At 31.3% G+C, this 24,520-nt stretch overlaps 1 protein-coding gene across 2 annotated transcripts in view; it reads left to right on the top strand.

The window, feature by feature from the left end:
* Positions 1-24,520, top strand: part of LOC139527503 (uncharacterized) — a 59,092-nt gene that overhangs the window by 10,696 nt on the left and 23,876 nt on the right. The window contains exons 1-13 of one of the 2 annotated variants that reach the window (XM_071323001.1): positions 10,981-11,136; positions 13,727-13,863; positions 14,276-14,408; positions 15,383-15,400; positions 16,764-16,900; positions 17,313-17,445; positions 18,418-18,435; positions 19,799-19,935; positions 20,348-20,480; positions 21,454-21,471; positions 22,836-22,972; positions 23,385-23,517; positions 24,491-24,508. In XM_071323001.1, the coding sequence (XP_071179102.1) occupies positions 11,076-11,136; positions 13,727-13,863; positions 14,276-14,408; positions 15,383-15,400; positions 16,764-16,900; positions 17,313-17,445; positions 18,418-18,435; positions 19,799-19,935; positions 20,348-20,480; positions 21,454-21,471; positions 22,836-22,972; positions 23,385-23,517; positions 24,491-24,508 (1,213 nt within the window). In that variant the 5' untranslated portion in view covers positions 10,981-11,075. Of the gene's footprint in view, positions 1-10,980; positions 11,137-13,726; positions 13,864-14,275; positions 14,409-15,382; positions 15,401-16,763; positions 16,901-17,312; positions 17,446-18,417; positions 18,436-19,798; positions 19,936-20,347; positions 20,481-21,453; positions 21,472-22,835; positions 22,973-23,384; positions 23,518-24,490; positions 24,509-24,520 lie in introns of those variants that run through there. The other variant, XM_071323000.1, reaches the window with a different exon arrangement.

Below are 24,520 nucleotides of genomic sequence, written 5' to 3'. Positions count from 1 at the left end.
AATTCACCCTGAGTGAATTATTGTCGCACTGCGCGACCCAAAACATCGCTCTCAGCGATCTAATAAAATAAATTTCATACATACCATTTCAAACTCATCTGTAACTCATATCACTCTTCGTGACAAAATCATCTCGCTGCGAGAAGATTAATACATTTCATATGAAATAAACATTAACTAAAATCAACTAACAGTACCCACACGTGACTGTTAATATACTGTTTTGCAAAAATACTGTTGTCATGTGATCCAGCCACAAAAACGTTTTTGTATTTTTTATATTCTCTTAAATCCTTTACAAAATTTTGATAAGTGTCAGTAAAACGATCTACAATCATAGGCCAAAAAATGGACTTCCATTTTTGTTACTACTAAAACACCTTTGGCTTTGCATATCTGCATATGATTAATTGTCCGAGAAATTAAATTAACAAGAGGAACTACCCAATTATTAAATTTTGACCAATCATATGCAAATGCGTCTACACCTGGTGTACCTGGAGTAAAAAATTTTGAAAAGAATACAGATAATCTCTTATTTCTGTCATCTGCAAAAGTATCACAAGTAAATGGATGGACCCCATAAAGCATTAAAAATTTTTGAAAATATTTTGTGAAACACCCCAGTCATCGAAATCAAATATTTTACTAAGCGCATCTGCGCAAGTATTTTCATTCCTAGGTATCCATTCTACCTCTAATACTATATTATTGTTTAAACATATGTTGTTTACATGTCTCAAATCTAGTACAAGTCTTACGAATTCTTTACCTGAACTTTGTACTGAAACAGTAATCAGATTTACTACAAAAGGTGGACACTGTAATATTTAGTGAGCATTTCATCTACCAACTTTTAAATAAAAATTGCATGCTTAAAAGCTGATTTGTTTATCATATTAATGAACTGAACATGGTTCACATGGTTCGGTATTGAATGGAATTATATAACCAAATTCTGTAGTATTTTAAAATAAAATCATAAACCTGTAAAAAGGTTTTTAAAGAACACAAATATATTGATATTCGCTTTTAACTTAATAATATTATCTCCAGGCATGATTTTAGAATGTAAATAAAGTCAACATTATGCTCAACTCCGTTCATGTGCATTCATATAAACATGCTCCTCTTTCGCATCGTTTCTTTTCCCCCGGCTAATACCTCTAACGCCTGTACGTACAATAAACATAGCAGCAACTGCACATATACCTATGTGACCAACTTCAATTCGACGTAACTGTGAGCACCTTCGATACTAATACATTTAAATCCCAAACTTTATATAGTACCTTTAAACCCCACCTATAAAAACCGCCAAAAACTTTCCTCGTGCCTCCTGCACCTAACTTCAAACTTATAAATAGTACATACTGTTACAAAACCAGTATCCGAACTAGTTATACTAGTTCCCATCTATAAATAATACTACAAATAGCAAACGGGAAAAACCCTATTTCAAACGAAATAAAATACATCTATGTACATCCTTAAGTTATTGAATAATTTAACATTACAAAATAAGATATGTATTCATATTATTGCAATGAAAAGATTTGTTACTCTCATTTCGGTTTTTGAAGGCGACCTTATATGCATCCTATATTTTTTTTATGGATGTACACCGTTTAGTTTTCTACTCGTAACAACGATTGTGTCGAATTGAGAACGATATATCCAAATTGAGATTCGAAACTCATTTGATACTTCCATATTCAGCTATAAAATACAATATTGTCTTTTTGCAATTAGATTGATACAGAAATTACATCCAGAGATTGTGGGACGGTGTTCAGATGCGTTGCCGCAAGTGACGCAAACATGCAAGTCATTAGACGTAAAAAATGTAACAGGAATGCACAATGTAATTAGTATTTTTATGTACATATAGGAAGATATGGTATGAGTGCCAATGAAACAACTCTCCATCCAAGTCACAATTTATAACAGTAAACCATTATAGGTCAAGGTATGGTTTTCAACATGGAGCCTTTGCAAGCTATAAAGGGTCCCAAAACATTACTAGTGTAACACCATTCAAACCTGGAAAACAACGGTCTAATCTATATTCATACAGTAAATATTTCGTGATGTAAACAAACACTTCCATTCTCAATTTTAAACTGTATATGAGTTCAGACATGTTGGATTGAGACGTACGTACACATAGTGTGTAAAGTGGGTAAATGTGTGTTTTTTTTAACAAAAAATACATCATAAGTGTTTCATTTACTATTTATCTTGATGGTAACATGTTTAATCGTTCTAGAAATGGAAATCTAGAATAATGTTCAAATGCTCCTACTTGAAGAGGTCACACAGAAATAAAGCACCACCGTACTTCATTTCCATCATGAATACAAAGAATAAAAATTTACAATGTATATTTCATGTATTTAATAGGTGTACTCATATTATATTCACATTTTTTTTTATCATTTCTAAAAGATCGTTTTAAAGCTTACAGATTGTATATTTCGTTGTTTATTAAATACATTGGATAAGTCCCCGAGTTTAACATCAGCTCAGTAGTCAGTAATTTAGTGCTGGCATGATTTATAACAAACCTTTTAAAAATTGTTTACCTCCAATGGGGACTGAGGAATATAAATATGGTCACTAAGTTCCTCTTCCGACCGGAAGTAAAACTCTTGCTTCAAGTACGCAGCCACCTCCGATCAGAATGGGACGTGAAGAGAGAATGTCACGTTCACTACACGTTACGAACCCTTGCAACAGTACTTTGCAGTATTGTAATGATCTACAAACTGCACCCCCTCTTTTTATTACAAGAGGTTGTGCAAGTTATTAAATTTGCACATTACTTATACCATAGTAACGTATGTTACAGTTAATGGTATAGATCAATTACCTAAATATTTGGTATATGAGATTGGTAAATGTAAGCACATGTGGAGGAGTCAACATACAATTTTGTGTACGAAGTAGCATATCCAACTATCTCCGTCATCACGTGACTTTTACACTTAAGTTGTATATCATTAATGGCCGATAGATTATCAATGAAAGTGAACGGGGTACATAGATAAAACGGTCATAACGTTTTTGTTATAATGTATATTTTACCTCCCAACCCCGCGTTTTACAGTTAATAAATTTTTACAATTAAATATGTTTTAAGTTTTAATTCAGAAATATGATTTCGTGCTTCGAAATAAGTTTGAAAATTTAGGTGACAATAGCAACACAGCCTCCGTTGACATCATAGTTAAAACTCGATAAAATTGCAATGGGACCTTTTTGTTAAATCAATTTTCTCAACTAATTTATTAATACTTATATCCCCCAACCCCTAAAAAGATCGACAACATATTCATTTAAATGAAATCGCAAACCATATCAGTTCAGGTATTAAACTTTTTGCTTCAAAATTTGGTTGAAAAGTTCATATTTTGGCAGTCTTCAGCAATATTTTCAAAATGGCGGTCACTGTTGAAGGTTCACAACGACACGACATGCCGGTATTCATTTAGTTATAAATCAAAAAGTAATATTTCAAATATGTATCAAAGTGTGTCTTTTTGTACTTAAGAAATTTCTTTTTTCACATGTTCTTTAATATATTTATTAGAAACAGTCTCTCACACTAAAAATAAAGATATACATGCACCGACCATGCAGTTTACATGAACATTGAAAGCTTTGGGCGACAAGGGAGTATATATTTTTGAAGATTTGTACGATGAAAATAGAAAAATTGTTAGATGCATGTCTTTTCAATAATTGTCTTACCTTAATGCAGCATAGAATTAAACATTGTTTCCCTCTGTTAAAGTAGATACATGCTATTTGTTTTGATAACATATCGAAGTTACATATAACAAAATGGCGACCAAATAATTTTCAGACGTAGACGATGTTCGACACTTATTTTGCACATGCAAATAATTCAATAATATTTAACTGTTTGTATTGCAATTCAATATGACACGTTATTGTAACTCGTATGATAATTAAGGATAAGGCTAGATTGTGGAGATATTAATTAAGTCATCAACGTGATCAAATAAAACTGAGACTACTATATGTGTTATAGTAGTCTCAGAATAAAACAAACATGGCAACGTGGCCTAATCACGATGTAAGTTTTAACAAGACCTAATATATATATTAGTATTATACGGTTGTTTATGAAATCATTTTATGATAATATTTTCTATTAACGAAAGGAAACCACGGATGGATGGTAACAAAGATGAAATATCAATATATATATATTTTTTGAAAACATTCATGGGTAACCAGTACATTTTACATAATCCTAATTAAACCAGTCACATACAGAGTTATCGAACCTAATTATGACTGGAATAGTTGCATATGGACGTCTGGGTTTAGAGGATTTCTTTCGTTTAAACACATGACAGCTGTTTCAGAGGTTATACGTCGAATGGACTTCGTCTGGTCTTACCTTTTTAGCATGCCAACATTTAATTTTGTTTCAAATTGTTATCTTATCGGTCAATGTTTACAAACTCCTGATGTACAAAATTCTATAGAGGATGTGTATTCGAAAGTTGACTTTACGCATGTGCGTACTTGGATGAAAATAGAAGGAAACTTTCAGAGGCTCGATATGGGTAAATTTATCCTGATTCTATATTTGGTAACAGTTTTCAATGAAATAAAGTTTATTTCAGATTTATTTAACGGAAGCTGAATAATATTGATAGTACAAAGAAGTAACATGTTGTTGGGATGAAAATACGAGATTCTAATCGTTACCTAAGAGATGGCGAATTTCGCGCCACTCTTAGCTTTAACTCTGGGGACACCATAGGGATAGCTAAATTTTTGGAAATCGCTGTAGCTACATAGCATCGTCATATAAAAACAAGAGCGTTTGTCTTATTCGGGGTTCTGGGATTCGACGGTCAAAGAGGAAAGGACATACGTAAAAACATACAGATATTCACAAAAAGAAAAGGTACAGAGAAAATTTATTTTATTTAATATAAAAGCAAGATACATACATATTTTATAGCTTATTTAAGCTTTAAAATTACTTTACTGAGGTGATTCTCACAATTTGTTGCAAATATTAAGGAGAAACAAGCTATTCAGGACGAAATATTTATAATTTCAACATTAAAGTGAGTTCTAGTCGGACATAATTCCGAAAAGAGAACAATTGCGTATATCCAAATACGGGGTTAATCCCGATAAATTGATTTGGTATAAGGCTCGAAAATTTGGTATAAGGCTCGAATATCTGGTACAAGGATCGAATATTTGATACAAGGCAGAGTAACCCGTTTGAAAAGATTGGTTTATGAAGTTGAAGTAAAGAAAAAGACAACTAAAGAACAAATTAACTTTATTGTAACTCTTGGAAATCCTGTCATAAAAAATAGCATTAGAAGTTCAATAAATCATTTATTGTATACATGTATTACATTATTCCTCGATTTGATTAACGTATATTTTCCCCATCCCATGAACAAAAACCTCATTTTTATTAGTAGAGTTAAATGTGTCACGTACACGCTACCCAAACCAGTGACAGTACTTTGAGGGTTCCATACGAGGGGCGTGTTTCAAGGCAACAATTCTGTCAATATCCAATATACCCTCGTTTTCAGTGGCAGTCTTAATTTCCCAACCTTCATCCCGAACGTCCTCTTTGCAGGACCTACCCATTGGATTGATCTCGTCCTGTAAATGCATGAAATATTTTTCACTGCACGTTAAGCAATCAAAAAACAATCATTCAACATTGTCCGTTTACAAATCTAAAAATTGTAAAGAGCCTAAGGTTTCAATACCACCAAGCAAAGTTGAACTTAGATGAATTTGGCTATGTAATAGGTGCTTTTGGTCATATAACAAATGTATAAGTCTTCAAATATTTCGGTTCTTACACATCCTTGGTTTTCAAATATTTGACTTTGAACGTTACGGATGAAGGTAATCCAGAAAAGCGCTTTATTTTTTTTGGGGGGGGGGGGGTGCTCTTTTAGTAGAATATTTGGGTTAACATTTAATTTTTCTATTTTTTTACCGATTATGTATTTCGTCACGGTCATATAAATCATTCATAAAATGTTCTTGACTGTAAAAACAAAGGTAGCATGAAATGAAGTGGAAAAGATTATGAGTCCCTGTACTCGGTTCTAAAGACCGTTTTAAAAAGGACACAGTGATTTCTTATATATCTTTTAAATACTGCAATGTTATGGCAAAAAGTTTTCAGAGTAGTTCAGAATAGGGATTACCATTAAAATAGTAATACGTTTTTGTGACTTATTAAGATATATAATGTTGTCCTTTGCAAATTTATATACAGTTACAAACTCTAGAATAAGTAGGTTTTTAAGCCCAATATTGTCTTTTTTCTAATCACATTTTGAGGGTCGGTTGAAGACAAAACTTTACGACAAAAGAGATGATTTCAGCTTTCCAATTGTGAACTTTCCATTTCTAAGTAGCAACATTCCAGCAGCACCTGCATACGGGGTATATATCTCTCAATTGATACGATATTCCCGTGCTTGCATTTCCTATCATGATTTTCTTGATAGAGGGTTACTGCTCACAAGGAAGCTATTAAATCAAGAGTTCCAAATGGTGAAGTTGAAATCATCTCTTCGTAAATTTTACGGACGCCATCACGAGTTGGTTGACCGTTATGGAATAACCATTTCACAAATGATATCGGATATGTTCCTCACTTCGTAACTACAATCCCCTTCCCTTTCATGAATTTGACCTACCGAATTAGACTATTTACCGGATTTGTAATCACATAAGCAACACGACGGGTGCCGCATGTGGAGCAGGATCTGCTAACCCTTCCGGAGCACCTGAGATCACCCCTAGTTTTTGGTGGGGTTCGTGTTGTTTATTCTTTAGTTTTCTATGTTGTGTCATGTGTACTATTGTTTTTCTGTTTGTCTTTTTCATTTTTAGCCATGGCGTTGTCAGTTTGTTTTAGATTTATGAGTTTGACTGTCCCTTTGGTATCTTTCGTCCCTCTTTCATTAAAAAGAAAGAAACCGGAGCATTTGTTGAAAAACCCGGATATTATTAACATGTTAAATGTTGCTCTCGAAAAAAAACCACGGAAAATATAAAACACTGAATTGTAAATAAACTACAAGGAAATTGTGCGTCGTTCGTGCTCAAAACATATAGCATTCAGAATTTGATAAACAGTCACGAATAAAACTATAATACTCGCGAAATAGCAGTAAATAAATCTGATTGCATGTATTACCAATGTTATTTCAACTGATCGGGCGGAGCTTACGTTTTAATTTGCATGAGGACAGTCTATTTGAAGATGTGTGTGATAAAGATGAGTGCCGTTATAATTATTACTGATTTCTAATCAACTATCAGTGTCATCAAAAGAATTTACAAAACAATGACGGGACACTTCATTGATGAGTTTATCCTTAAACACCTACCTATAGATGGACTGGTTTATTGTGAGCGAATCGGTTAAACTCCGCCCAATCAAGTGAAATAAATCGAGTAATAATATCACTTGAATAAGTCCGTTTAAATTTGATTGGTAACTCAATATCAAAAGTGATAATCTTTGCTGCATATTTATCGATTCTTTTGGCATTTTTTCTAAACTTCTCTGAGCGAGATAATTAATTTGTTCCAGTGAGGGTTATAGCCAGTAAAAAATAAATCTAGGTTGATACGCGAGGAATTTATTCGCATATCAATATTAAAACCAAATTTACATAAAAGTTCTATAGCCTGCTTTTCTCATTGACGAGATCCAGTTTTCAGTTTTCAAGGGAGGTAATGTTTTGTCACTAGATTACCCACTGAAAATAATAATAAGCAAGACAATATGTACAAATAAGTATTCTAATATGACGTGCTTCTTTAGCTTTGTAAAAAAAAAACCTTGCTCTATTATCCAATAAAATTAGTTTGAACATGCGTACATTGACTACGGCAGAAAAATGAATTTTATCAAATTGGTATGCATTTAATGTATTTCAGTAACTTAAAACACTTTCAAACACTAAAATGATACACATTTTGTTACTAATACTTTTACAATGACAACAATGTGTTACATTTCGAAATTGACATATTTGACCTAGATACCGCAACGTTCATGTTGGCTGTTCTAACTTCAAAACCCCTCCCTGTGAAAAACACGTTTCATCTATCCTGTTAAAAAGGCATGTTTTAATAATTTCATTGAAACATTGATTGATTGATTGTTGGTTGCTTAACGTCCAGTGGCAAATATTTCATGCATATTCAGGACGAGAACAAGTTCACAATAAATACAATAGGTAGGTTGATATGATAAAGGCCATCCGGGATGATGGTCGGGGAAATTTGGACTACCACTGGAAAATGAGGGTATTTTGGATAGGGACAGAAATTTTGCCTTGCAACAGGCCACCTACGGACCCCTCAAAAGAGTTGTTGCAAGGGTTCTTAACGTGCAAAGAGCGTGGCACTCTCTTTACACGAGGCATCGGATTTAACGTCCCCCTTCTGACCGGACGTGACTGCGAACTTGATACATCCCGCACAGCCAAACGGACGCCCCACTTCGGCAAGCGTTTTACTGCCGGTCGGGAGAAGACCAAGTGACCATATTTCTATACCCCAGTCACCCTTTGGGATTCATTGAAACATATGATCTGACTATAAATATAAAATAAAGTATAGCTAATTATAACTGTTGTACTGAAATGACAAAATTGTTTCATATTTATGATAAAATTGATTGACCCTAGCAGGGAATCGAACCCCATTCTCCTATATAAAAAATAGGCGTAATTACCAATATACCACCAAGGTTTCCAATCCATTTTACAAATGTAACAAGATTGTCACTCAGTTTTAATTTAATCATCATGTAATACAGCGCTTTAAATCGTCAGATGCACAAACGCGTGCCGTTTCATCAACTTTACAGGGTGGAGCTACCGCAAGTATAGTCCAAATAATTATGACGTCTGGTAAGGCTACTTTAATTTTTTTCTTGGACGCCACAGGGCTATTTTTTTGTTGGACGCAACAAGGCTATTTTAATTTTTTTTCTGGGACGCCGTCGAAAAATTAAATAGCGTTGCCAGACGTCGTTATTATTTGGACTACCGCAAGTATAAATGAATCTCGGTCAAAGGGCCCCTCCTGCCAAGTCTCGAATGTCAGCACAACTTTACCAAGGAATCCTCTATCAGATATGAACATATTTACCAATGCTACCATAACCGGAGGAACATTTACGATTAATTTAGTAAATAAAGACCTACCCGATTCTCCTTGTGCGTCCACCGCTATTGAGAACTGACTTGAAAATGTGCGTGTCAGAAATTGACTTCAACGGAAAAGACGGTTGAATTATAACTTTTCTGTTATATTGTGACACAAATATTGTTTTAGTTAATACATTTGTTTATTTCTGTTTCAATTTTGAATTTTAGAAATACAACTTTGCGAAATTAAACTGGTTTGAACTAGTTGGATAAAAATCGACAGGGAGGTTGATGGAAGAGCCTAAACAAATACTGTAAACTTATACACAGCGAACATAGAAATTACCGTAAATGACCTAATCAGTATCGAAATAATTGATTATCGCTCTTGCAAAAATAATCACGAATATAATGCCTACCCATATTAAAACTACAATAAAGTATAGCTGGTATCAATTATTTCTTAAATAAAGTACAATTCTTAAATAGGTACTTGAGTTTGAATTACGATTTTTACCCATGTCTGTGTTGTTGGGGTAAAAAGCATGATACATGTAAAAAGGGAAACTATCAACAATAACAAAAAAAAAAAGGAAACAAAATCAGCAGCAGTAAAAGATCAATCAAATGAAATTCTAGTCATGAATACATACTAGCGTAATACATTGGAGCATGGCTATCTAATTTTCATAAAAACATACTGCATTCTTTTTCAAAATGTAAATGCCGACTAGTGGTATTTTTTAAATACATTGTACATATTCAAGACGAGAAAAATTAACATTGAATAAATAATAATGCAATGTATAATAGTGCACAAATATAACATTCATTTCTTTTTTCTGTTCTGGTAATTCAAGAAATAATTTGGTTGAAATGCACTAGAAATTACCAATTGAGGGGAGCTAACTCCGTAATTTGCTATCATTCTAACCAAAAGTTATCTGGAGATTTCTCAAATTACCAGACACACAGAAACGAAAGAGCTACAATTCCTACCTCAAGATGAATGTAACTTCAAATTGGATGGTTAAATCGTTGGGGTTTTTTCCCGGTCAAATTTGAAATTCTTCTAAATTGCCTGACGTTTACAAAGACTGGCACTTAAATATATATAACACTGTTTACACAGATTATAAAGATGAATAAAACAAATCTTCGTTTTTGGAAAACTGCATGGATTTTTCAATTTCAAACAATATTCTCAAGCTTAAACCTTTTCGTTTTGCCTTATTCTACATGTGTAACTTCCAAAAATTATTTTTCGAATAAAAAAAAGCAATACACTATTCAAATTCAACATGCGTCGGTGTAAGTTATCACATCGGTGAAATATAATCGTATTTAATTCAATTAAAACATGTGTTACGTAGCCATAACAAGGAGATGCAATATTTGGAAAAAATGATAATTTCAGATATATAAGCAAGTATTAGACATGTAATTACAATGTTTAAATTAATATTTACGGATGGACAATAGTATCATTTTGATATAGATAGCCTATAACCTACTAGAAGATACAATCAACAACTCATGTTACTTCATTTAATTTACTGATGATTGTATATAACATATTAAAAACACATGCATACAAGTTTTTTTTTAATAATTTTGATACAATCATCAATCTTTAAGTGTAATTATTGTCAATTTTTGAATATATCTCGTGCGTAAACAACACAACCTGTTTCGCAAATTCTTTTAAAACCATGTTTTTGCAAATTGGAAGGATAATATAAAAATGACTTCGATTGACAGATACGTACCCGAACGTCAATATATCTGATCAATGTACGTGTCCACACGTGGGTTTATTAAGGGTATATAAGCAACTTTGCATCACATGAGACTCAAACAGCCGGAATCATGGATGCACGACTGGGAGTTTTTCTTTTTTTGCTTGTGACAGTCCTACAGACAGTAGTTGGTAAGTTGAAATTTTAAAGATGTTATGTAAATATTATCTGTATGTAGATATTTGAAAGGTTTGTTAGAGTTACTTCCTTTTTAAAATTAAATACTTGTGAAAAAATGTGTTTTTGCCTTCAATGATCATTCTAATTTTAAAATCAAAATTATTTAAAAAAAAGGTCAAATTAGAATAGGGGATGTATAAAATTTGAACATCGGTTATGTACTATTGCATAGATCGATATTTGCTGAGTTCTAATTATTATTTGTTTTTATTCTTTAATTTGATTGTTTTATAGTTTTATTTTTGTTGGAAAAAGGGGTTAGTGTTGGGGTTGTTGTTCCAAGTAAAAAAAATATTGGTTTACAGACTAGCAGAATATGTTTCATATATATCAAGTTTAAAAAATATAATACATAATTTACGCAGAGTTTTTAAGAGAAATATAATAAACATTAAGGTCCAGCTCTCAGTTTACAGAGGATATAATGTTATGTGCAAAAAAAGTGTATCATGTTGCTATTACAAACAAAATTCTAACTTTATATTCATATTTTTCTTTTCCTACTGACTGTATATTTTTGTCAAAATATATTAGAATTGTTCACAATTATCATTTTATTTTCGGAAATCAATTTTCTTTTATCTTTTACACATCAACACACACTACTTAAAACTTTTCAAGGGCTTACATGGAATAATATATGTGTTGTTAATCAATGTGTCGGATTTTTTTCAAAACAAAATGGCATATAGACAAAGCAAACAATCATATATGATTCCATACATTCGCATTGCTTTCGTTTTTATATTTATTAAATGGTTTTTGCGAGTTTAAGGTTCATTATAACAAATTGACAAAAAGTGCTGTGTTTTTAGAGCACAAAAAACTACTCCGAGTACAGACTACCCTGTGCAGTTGAAATTTTTGTAGACCGGGCATCCACTAGAGATATAAAAGTTAAATGCATTTTGTGTTTCAGAAAGATAAAATATTTTTTTGGATATTGATGGGCCTTTTTTTTGTTGTTGTCTAAGCGATATTCAAACATCAGAGTCGGACTAAAACTAATTTAAAAATGTTTATCAGTGTCAACAAAGCAATTAAATGACATAAAACCCGATGCTTGGGGCTCAGTGAGATGAGATTTATTTTGCTTCATTTTGAAAGTCTAACTGTGACTTTAAGATGAAGAACAGAAATAAACATGCTTTTCCTTTGCTTTATGTTGATTTTGGGCCATGGGTCTATACCCCAAATTCTTTGTTTATTTTCTATTAGATATTAATCATTCTCAGAAATAAAATTACAAGCAATATAATCTTTAATTCAAGAATTGTCCATTTTGCCAAGATGACATCGTGAAATTCGAAAATAACCAAGCCCTTGCCAAGGAGAATGAATAAAATATTACTCCATCGTGACCTTTGGTAGTCAGCATTGACCAAATGAACATCCAATTTAAATGTCACAATATCAAATCACGTTATTTTTGAGGTATCACTTTATCATATAACCTCCCGTTTAGTTGGATATGAAAATATCTCTTCATCCGTAAAATTAATAACAGGCCAAAAAACCATCAAAACAACATAGTTAATTTAATATCACGTAGTTTTCATTATAGAGGCCTAATGTGTTATTTTAATTAAAATTAACAAAATGCACGGACATTTTGCATATCTTTGTTCATTTTTTATATGCAAGATGTCTGTATATATAAAAAAATTAAGAAGAAGTGGTATGATTGCCAATGAGACAACTCTCCAAAAGAGACCATAATGCGCAAAAATTGACGACTATAGTTCACTGTACGGTCTTCAACAATTAGTAAAACCAATACCGCATAGTCAGCGATAAAAAATAAAATAAAACATAGAACAGGATGACAGAGTTAGATCTTGTAAAAAAGGCAAATGTATGTTTATTTTTTTTTTGTAGTTTTAAATGCCAACTTAGAAAAATACCTGAAACAAGACCAATATATAACCAATCAAAATCTTTATATTTTTTTCTTTTAACTTTTATTCAATAAATTTCTACTAAAGAAATGCTCCAAAACGCCGATAAACGTTATATGTATCATATTAGCAAGGAATCGAATCGAACACTAAACTATCAAACAAACTAATAGATCAACATAAATGTCAAAATAAAAAGATGCGGTATATATCAACGAGAAAAATATCCACAATAGACCAATTGGGGTAGATGTAAGCAGCTATATGTTCTCGTTCGAACTTGCAAAAACAATGTGTAAAACCCATACCATAAAGTAAGCTATAAAAGTCTTCGAAATTAATAAAATAAGAGATAATGTCTTTTAAATATTTGAAGAACATCATTTAGTAAATTTTTTAATACTTTTTGATTTTCAAATTCAAGGGCCCCAAAACTGGCATTATAATACCTTCTGCTTTGAAATTTCATCTGTTACGCGGACAATCTAGAAAACTTGTGTAACAGTGATCAACGATTATCGTACAATAAAACGACGATTTTCTTATACAATCTTTGACATTTTACACATTAATGAAACATGAAACCTAGCATAATTTATCTTGAAAATATTCAATCTATAGTTTTTTTTCCAATTTATTAAAGAATCAGGATATATTGGTTGTTATCAGGATGACAGCACTAGAATATTACATAACGAGGTACTGAAAGACAAAGGTATGACAGTTCAAAAATGCAAACAGTTTTGTGGTAAAAAAGGATTCAAGTTTGCAGGTGTTGAGGTAAGTCATTGATAGGTAAGGAGTTTGTGTTCATGAATTTATAGAATAAGGTTGATTCTAGTAGTTTTTGAAATGTGCTTCACATCACTCTTCACCGAAACATTTATTTTAGTCAACCCTAGTTTTTAATAAATATGGTACATTTTTGAAAACTTATGTCCCAGGGGTAATATCAATCTTAAGCCTGAGGGGCGATTCTTACAAATAATTACCAAAACAATACGTTTTCTGAGTCGTAGATTTTATTCCTTAGACTTTTTATTGCTCGATCGTATTTGAACCATAAGAAGTACATATGACATATATACTTTATTACTCTGAGATAGGCAAATACCTTGCATTACTTTGTATTTGATTAGATTATGTTAATAAAAAGGTGATAATTTTAATAAAAAGAATAATTATTTTATAGTATGGATACGAATGCTTTTGTGGGAATGATTTACGAAAAGACAGAAAAAGAAAAGAAAGTGATTGTAAAACGCCATGCTCAGGCAATAAACGTCAGACATGTGGTGGTCCATGGAGGATCTCTATTTATACAGGTAAGAGGTTGTTTGTATATATTTCCCCTTCCTCTACACCGATCACTATATAATGAGATGGTGATCTTTATTTAATTGGCACGTTGAGATACACGAATGAGATATTCCTGGTTCATTTTATTTTTAATTTGATTCAAGGAAAATGAACTAAAATGTATCTGTAACACTTCTTTTTTTCAATCATTGTATATAGCTGAGTTTCACATAAAGAGAAATTAGCATCATTGATTTTCTTAATCTTCTCAACATTTGGGTTTGGTAGTATATAAAGAGATGCCTTAGGGTTGGACTAATAAGAATTTTAATCACAGATTTTTTTCTTCTCAAATAACTGTTATTTGTTTTTACTATGAGCTAAATAGAGATTTTATTTGAAGCAGCCTATCACTGATAAGTCTTTTTTTGTAGACAAAACGCGCGTCTGGCGTTAATATAAAATTTCAATCCTGGTATCTATGATGAGTTTATTATCAACATAGTTTACGTTCGTACGTTTTGTCAGATCAATATAGACATTTATTCCAAATAGCATTAAAATATATGCATCCCATAATATAATTAATACCTGCATATGTATTGCGTCTGTTAAGCAGAATATCGAGATGACGGAGTAAAATCTTGTAAAAAAGACAAACGTTAGTATTTTTATATTGTACACAAAGCAAAATACAACTTATAATTAAATCATATTTCCAAGATTTAATTTAGTGTAAAGACGTCATAAAAAGTCTGCAAAAAAAGATGACCTTGTGCAATGCCAAACTATAAGTATCCTCCTCATTGTGAGCGAAACAATATTTCTAATAATCCATGTTTTATTTATCTTGTTATTATTCAAACCATTAAGATATAAAATTGACTTTTGATACAGGGAAACAAACTTTTACTATATGTTTGTTTGTTAAAACCTTAGTTACATATCAGAATGTATAAAATAAATTAAAATAAAGTGTATTTATTTTTTCTATACAAAGCACCAAAGGATGTTGATGGTGAGTATGTTCTCTAAATTAAGTGAACATAAAAACAGACAATACCATGGCCAAAAATTACAAGAATTATAACCTATAATTCAAGAATTGTCCATTTTGCCAAGATGACATCGTGAAATTCGAAAATAACCAAGCCCTTGCTAAGGAGAATGAATAAAATATTACTCCATTGTGACCTTCGGTAGCCAGCATTGACCAAATGAACATCCAATTTAAATGTCACAATATCAAATCACGTTATTTTTGAGGTATCACCTTATCATATAATCTCCCGTTTAGTTGGATATGAAAATATCTCTTCATCCGTAAAATTAATAACAGGCCAAAAAACCATCAAAACAATGTAGTTAATTTAATATCACGTAGTTTTCATTATAGAGGCCAAATGTGTTAATTTAATTACAATTAACCAAATGCACGGACATTTTGCATATCTTTGTTCATTTTGTATATGCAAGATGTCTGTATATATAAAAAAAATAAGAAGAAGTGGTATGATTGCCAATGAGAAAACTCTCCAAAAGAGACCATAATGCTTAAAAATGGACGACTATAGTTCACCGTACGGCCTTCAACAATTAGTAAAACCAATACCGCATAGTCAGCGATAAAAAAGAAAAAAAAAAACATAGAACAGGGTGACGAAGTTAGATCTTGTAAAAAAGGCAAACGTATGTTTTTTTTTTGTAGTTTTAAATGCCAACGTAGAAAAATACCTGCAACAAGATCAATATATAACCAATCAAAATCTTTATATTTTTTCTTTTAACTTTTATTCAATAAATTTCTACTAAAGAAATGCTCCAAAACGCCGATAAACGTTATATGTATCATATTAGCAAGGAATCGAGCCGAACACTAAACTATCAAACAAGCTAATAGATCAACATAAATGTCAAAATAAAAAGATGCGGTATATATCAACGAGACAAATATCCGCAATAGACCAATTGGGGTAGATGTAAGCAGCTATGTGTTCTCGTTCGACCTTGCAAAAACAATGTGTAAAACCCATACCATAAAGTAAGCTATAAAAGTCTTCGAAATTAATAAAATATACTGCTGTCCAAGAGATAATGTCTTATAAATATTTGAAGAACATCATTTAGTAAATTTTTTAATACTTTTTGATTTTCAAATTCAAGAGCCCCAAAACTGGCATTATAATACCTTCTGCTTTGAAATTTCATCTTTTACGCGGACGATCTAGAAAACTTGTGTAACGTTGATCAACGATTATCGTACAATAAAACGATGATTTTCTTAAACAATCTTTGACATTTTACACATTAATGAAACATGAAACCTAGCATAATTTATCTTGAAAATATTCAATCTATAGTTTTTTCTCCATTTATTAAAGAATCAGGATATATTGGTTGTTATCAGGATGACAGCACTAGAATATTACATAACGAGGTACTGAAAGACAAAGGTATGACAGTTCAAAAATGCAAACAGTTTTGTGGTAAAAAAGGATACAAGTTTGCAGGTGTTGAGGTAAGTTATTGATAGGTAAGGAGTTTGTGTTCATGAATTTATAGAATAAGGTTGATTCTAGTAGTTTTTGAAATGTGCTTCACATCACTCTTCACCGAAACATTTATTTTAGTCAACCCTAGTTTTTAATAAATATGGTACATTTTTGAAAACTTATGTCCCAGGGGTAATATCAATCTTAAGCCTGAGGGGCGATTCTTACAAATAATTACCAAAACAATACGTTTTCGGAGTCGTAGATTTTATTCCTTAGACTTTTAATTGCTCGATCGTATTTGAACCATAAGAAGTCCATATGACATATATACTTTATTACTCTGAGATAGGCAAATACCTTGCATTACTTTGTATTTGATTAGATTATGTTAATAAAAAGGTGATACTTATAATAAAAAGAATAATAATTTTATAGTATGGATACGAATGCTTTTGTGGGAATGATTTACGAAAAGACAGAAAAAGAAAAGAAAGTGATTGTAAAACGCCATGCTCAGGCAATAAACGTCAGACATGTGGTGGTCCATGGAGGATCTCTATTTATACAGGTAAGAGGTTGTTTGTATATATTTCCCCTTCCTCTACACCGATCACTATATAATGAGATGGTGATCTTTATTTAATTGGCACGTTGAGATACACGAATGAGATATTCCTGGTTCATTTTATTTCTAATTTGATTCCAGGAAAATGAACTAAAATGTATCTGTAACACTTCTTTTTTTTAATCATTGTATATAGCTGAGTTCCACATAAAGAGAAATTAGCATCATTGATTTTCTTAATCTTCTCAACATTTGGGTTTGGTAGTATATAAAGAGATGCCTTAGGGTTGGATTAATAAGAATTTTAATCACAGATTTTTTTCTTCTCAAGTAACTGTTCTTTGTTTTTACTATGAGCTAAATAGAGATTTTATTTGAAGGAGCCTATCACTGATAAGTCTTGTTTTGTAGACGAAACGCGCGTCTGGCGTTAATATAAAATTTCAATCCTGGTATCTATGATGAGTTTATTATCAACATAGTTTACGTTCGTACGTTTTGTCAGATCAATATAGACATTTATTCCAAATAGCATTAAAATATATGCATCCCATAATATAATTAATACCTGCATATGTATTGCGTCTGTTAAGCAGAATATCGAGGTGATGGAGTAAAATCTTGTAAAAAAGACAAACGTTAGTATTTTTTTATTGTACACAAAGCAAAATACAACTTATAATTAAATCATATTTCCAAGATTTAACTTAGTGTAAAGACGTCATAAAAAGTCTGCAAAAAGATGACCTTGTGCAATGCCAAACTCTAAGTATCCTCATCATTGTGAGCGAAACAATATTTCTAATAATCCATGTTTTATTTATCTTGTTATTATTCAAACCATTAAGATATACAATTGACTTTTGATACAGGGAAACAAACTTTTACAATATGTTTGTTGGTTAAAACCTTAGTTACATATCAGAATGTATAAAATAAATTAAAATAAAGTGTATTTATTTTTTCTATACAAAGCACCAGAGGATGTTGATGGTGAGTATGTTCTCTAAATTAAGTGAACATAAAAACAGACAATACCATGGCCAAAAATTACAAGAAATATAACCTATAATTCAAGAATTGTCCATTTTGCCAAGATGACATCGTGAAATTCGAAAATAACCAAGCCCTTGCTAAGGAGAATGAATAAAATATTACTCCATCGTGACCTTTGGTAGTCAGCATTGACCCAATGAACATCCAATTTAAATGTCACAATATCAAATCACGTTATTTTTGAGGTATCACTTTATCATATAACCTCCCGTTTAGTTGGATATGAAAATATCTCTTAATCTGTAAAATTAATAACAGGCCAAAAAACCATCAAAACAATGTAGTTCATTTAATATCACGTAGTTTTCATTATAGAGGCCAAATGTGTTATTTTAATTACAATTAACCAAATGCACGGACATTTTGCATTTCTTTGTTCATTTTGTATATGCAAGATGTCTGTATATATATAAAAATAAGAAGAAGTGGTATGATTGCCAATGAGACAACTCTCCAAAAGAGACCATAATGCGCAAAAATTGACGACTATAGTTCACCGTACGGCCTTCAACAATTAGCAAAACCAATACCGCATATTCAGCGATAAAAGAGAAAAAAAACATAGAACAGGGTGACGGAGTTAGACCTTGTAAAAAAGGCAAACGTATGTTTATTTTTTTTTGTAGTTTTAAATGCCAACGTAGAAAAATACCTGCAACAAGACCAATATATAACCAATCAAAATCTTTATATTTTTTTCTTTTAACTTTTATTCAATAAATTTCTACTAAAGAAATGCTCCAAAACGCCGATAAACGTTATATGTATCATATTAGCAAGGAATCGAACCGAACACTAAACTATCAAACAAGCTAATAGATCAACATAAATGTCAAAATAAAAAGATGCGGTATATTTCAACGAGACAAATATCCGCAATAGACCAATTGGGGTAGATGTAAGCAGCTATGTGTTCTCGTTCGACCTTGCAAAAACAATGTGTAAAACCCATACCATAAAGTAAGCTATAAAAGTCTTCGAAATTAATAAAATATACTGCTGTCCAAGAGATAATGTCTTATAAATATTTGAAGAACATCATTTAGTAAATTTTTTAATACTTTTTGATTTTCAAATTCAAGAGCCCCAAAACTGGCATTATAATACCTTCTGCTTTGAAATTTCATCTTTTACGCGGACGATCTAGAAAACTTGTGTAACGTTGATCAACGATTATCGTACAATAAAACGATGATTTTCTTAAACAATCTTTCACATTTTACACATTAATGAAACATGAAACCTAGCATAATTTATCTTGAAAATATTCAATCTATAGTTTTTTCCCCATTTATTAAAGAATCAGGATATATTGGTTGTTATCAGGATGACAGCACTAGAATATTACATAACGAGGTACTGAAAGACAAAGGTATGACAGTTCAAAAATGCAAACAGTTTTGTGGTAAAAAAGGATACAAGTTTGCAGGTGTTGAGGTAAGTCATTGATAGGTAAGGAGTTTGTGTTCATGAATTTATAGAATAAGGTTGATTCTAGTAGTTTTTGAAATGTGCTTCACATCACTCTTCACCGAAACATTTATTTTAGTCAACCCTAGTTTTTAATAAATATGGTATATTTTTGAAAACTTATGTCCCAGGGATAATATCAATCTTAAGCCTGAGGGGCGATTCTTACAAATAATTACCAAAACAATACGTTTTCTGAGTCGTAGATTTTATTCCTTAGACTTTTAATTGCTCGATCGTATTTGAACCATAAGAAGTCCATATGACATATATACTTTATTACTCTGAGATAGGCAAATACCTTGCATTACTTTGTATTTGATTAGATTATGTTAATAAAAAGGTGATACTTATAATAAAAAGAATAATAATTTTATAGTATGGATACGAATGCTTTTGTGGGAATGATTTACGAAAAGACAGAAAAAGAAAAGAAAGTGATTGTAAAACGCCATGCTCAGGCAATAAACGTCAGACATGTGGTGGTCCATGGAGGATCTCTATTTATACAGGTAAGAGGTTGTTTGTATATATTTCCCCTTCCTCTACACCGATCACTATATAATGAGATGGTGATCTTTATTTAATTGGCACGTTGAGATACACGAATGAGATATTCCTGGTTCATTTTATTTCTAATTTGATTCCAGGAAAATGAACTAAAATGTATCTGTAACACTTCTTTTTTTCAATCATTGTATATAGCTGAGTTCCACATAAAGAGAAATTAGCATCATTGATTTTCTTAATCTTTTCAACATTTGGGTTTGGTAGTATATAAAGAGATGCCTTAGGGTTGGATTAATAAGAATTTTAATCACAGATTTTTTTCTTCTCAAATAACTGTTCTTTGTTTTTACTATGAGCTAAATAGAGATTTTATTTGAAGCAGCCTATCACTGATAAGTCTTGTTTTGTAGACGAAACGCGCGTCTGGCGTTAATATAAAATTTCAATCCTGGTATCTATGATGAGTTTATTATCAACATAGTTTACGTTCGTACGTTTTGTCAGATCAATATAGACATTTATTCCAAATAGCATTAAAATATATGCATCCCATAATATAATTAATACCTGCATATGTATTGCGTCTGTTAAGCAGAATATCGAGGTGACGGAGTAAAATCTTGTAAAAAAGACAAACGTTAGTATTTTTTTATTGTACACAAAGCAAAATACAACTTATAATTAAATCATATTTCCAAGATTTAATTTAGTGTAAAGACGTCATAAAAAGTCTGCAAAAAAGATGACCTTGTGCAATGCCAAACTATAAGTATCCTCATCATTGTGAGCGAAACAATATTTCTAATAATCCATGTTTTATTTATCTTGTTATTATTCAAACCATTAAGATATACAATTGACTTTTGATACAGGGAAACAAACTTTTACAATATGTTTGTTGGTTAAAACCTTAGTTACATATCAGAATGTATAAAATAAATTAAAATAAAGTGTATTTATTTTTTCTATACAAAGCACCAGAGGATGTTGATGGTGAGTATGTTCTCTAAATTAAGTGAACATAAAAACAGACAATACCATGGCCAAAAATTACAAGAAATATAACCTATAATTCAAGAATTGTCCATTTTGCCAAGATGACATCGTGAAATTCGAAAATGACCAAGCCCTTGCTAAGGAGAATGAATAAAATATTACTCCATCGTGACCTTTGGTAGTCAGCATTGACCCAATGAACATCCAATTTAAATGTCACAATATCAAATCACGTTATTTTTGAGGTATCACTTTATCATATAACCTCCCGTTTAGTTGGATATGAAAATATCTCTTAATCTGTAAAATTAATAACAGGCCAAAAAACCATCAAAACAATGTAGTTCATTTAATATCACGTAGTTTTCATTATAGAGGCCAAATGTGTTATTTTAATTACAATTAACCAAATGCACGGACATTTTGCATTTCTTTGTTCATTTTGTATATGCAAGATGTCTGTATATATATAAAAATAAGAAGAAGTGGTATGATTGCCAATGAGACAACTCTCCAAAAGAGACCATAATGCGCAAAAATTGACGACTATAGTTCACCGTACGGCCTTCAACAATTAGCAAAACCAATACCGCATATTCAGCGATAAAAGAGAAAAAAAAACATAGAACAGGGTGACGGAGTTAGACCTTGTAAAAAAGGCAAACGTATGTTTATTTTTTTTTGTAGTTTTAAATGCCAACGTAGAAAAATACCTGCAACAAGACCAATATATAACCAATCAAAATCTTTATATTTTTTTCTTTTAACTTTTATTCAATAAATTTCTACTAAAGAAATGCTCCAAAACGCCGATAAACGTTATATGTATCATATTAGCAAGGAATCGAACCGAACACTAAACTATCAAACAAGCTAATAGATCAACATAAATGTCAAAATAAAAAGATGCGGTATATTTCAACGAGACAAATATCCGCAATAGACCAATTGGGGTAGATGTAAGCAGCTATGTGTTCTCGTTCGACCTTGCAAAAACAATGTGTAAAACCCATACCATAAAGTAAGCTATAAAAGTCTTCGAAATTAATAAAATATACTGCTGTCCAAGAGATAATGTGTTATAAATATTTGAAGAACATCATTTAGTAAATTTTTTAATACTTTTTGATTTTCAAATTCAAGGGCCCCAAAACTGGCATTATAATACCTTCTGCTTTGAAATTTCATCTTTTACGCGGACGATCTAGAAAACTTGTGTAACGTTGATCAACGATTATCGTACAATAAAACGATGATTTTCTTAAACAATCTTTCACATTTTACACATTAATGAAACATGAAACCTAGCATAATTTATCTTGAAAATATTCAATCTATAGTTTTTTCCCCATTTATTAAAGAATCAGGATATATTGGTTGTTATCAGGATGACAGCACTAGAATATTACATAACGAGGTACTGAAAGACAAAGGTATGACAGTTCAAAAATGCAAACAGTTTTGTGGTAAAAAAGGATACAAGTTTGCAGGTGTTGAGGTAAGTCATTGATAGGTAAGGAGTTTGTGTTCATAAATTTATAGAATAAGGTTGATTCTAGTAGTTTTTGAAATGTGCTTCACATCACTCTTCACCGAAACATTTATTTTAGTCAACCCTAGTTTTTAATAAATATGGTACATTTTTGAAAACTTATGTCCCAGGGATAATATCAATCTTAAGCCTGAGGGGCGATTCTTACAAATAATTACCAAAACAATACGTTTTCGGAGTCGTAGATTTTATTCCTTAGACTTTTAATTGCTCGATCGTATTTGAACCATAAGAAGTCCATATGACATATATACTTTATTACTCTGAGATAGGCAAATACCTTGCATTACTTTGTATTTGATTAGATTATGTTAATAAAAAGGTGATACTTATAATAAAAAGAATAATAATTTTATAGTATGGATACGAATGCTTTTGTGGGAATGATTTACGAAAAGACAGAAAAAGAAAAGAAAGTGATTGTAAAACGCCATGCTCAGGCAATAAACGTCAGACATGTGGTGGTCCATGGAGGATCTCTATTTATACAGGTAAGAGGTTGTTTGTATATATTTCCCCTTCCTCTACACCGATCACTATATAATGAGATGGTGATCTTTATTTAATTGGCACGTTGAGATACACGAATGAGATATTCCTGGTTCATTTTATTTCTAATTTGATTCCAGGAAAATGAACTAAAATGTATCTGTAACACTTCTTTTTTTCAATCATTGTATATAGCTGAGTTCCACATAAAGAGAAATTAGCATCATTGATTTTCTTAATCTTCTCAACATTTGGGTTTGGTAGTATATAAAGAGATGCCTTAGGGTTGGATTAATAAGAATTTTAATCACAGATTTTTATCTTCTCAAATAACTGTTATTTGTTTTTACTATGAGCTAAATAGAGATTTTATTTGAAGCAGCCTATCACTGATAAGTCTTTTTTTGTAGACGAAACGCGCGTCTGGCGTTAATACAAAATTTCAATCCTGGTATCTATGATGAGTTTATTATCAACATAGTTTACGTTCGTACGTTTTGTCAGATCAATATAGACATTTATTCCAAATAGCATTAAAATATATGCATCCCATAATATAATTAATACCTGCATATGTATTGCGTCTGTTAAGCAGAATATCGAGGTGACGGAGTAAAATCTTGTAAAAAAGACAAACGTTAGTATTTTTATATTGTACACAAAGCAAAATACAACTTATAATTAAATCATATTTCCAAGATTTAATTTAGTGTAAAGACGTCATAAAAAGTCTGCAAAAAAGATGACCTTGTGCAATGCCAAACTATAAGTATCCTCCTCATTGTGAGCGAAACAATATTTCTAATAATCCATGTTTTATTTATCTTGTTATTATTCAAACCATTAAGATATAAAATTGACTTTTGATACAGGGAAACAAACTTTTACTATATGTTTGTTGGTTAAAACCTTAGTTACATATCAGAATGTATAAAATAAATTAAAATAAAGTGTATTTATTTTTTCTATATAAAGCACCAGAGGATGTTGATGGTGAGTATATTC

The sequence above is a fragment of the Mytilus edulis genome, chromosome 6, assembly GCF_963676685.1.
Source record: "Mytilus edulis chromosome 6, xbMytEdul2.2, whole genome shotgun sequence".
NCBI lineage: Eukaryota > Metazoa > Mollusca > Bivalvia > Mytilida > Mytilidae > Mytilus > Mytilus edulis.
The sequence above is the reverse complement of the archived record's forward strand: the minus strand, read 5'-3'. Positions and strand labels throughout refer to the sequence as shown.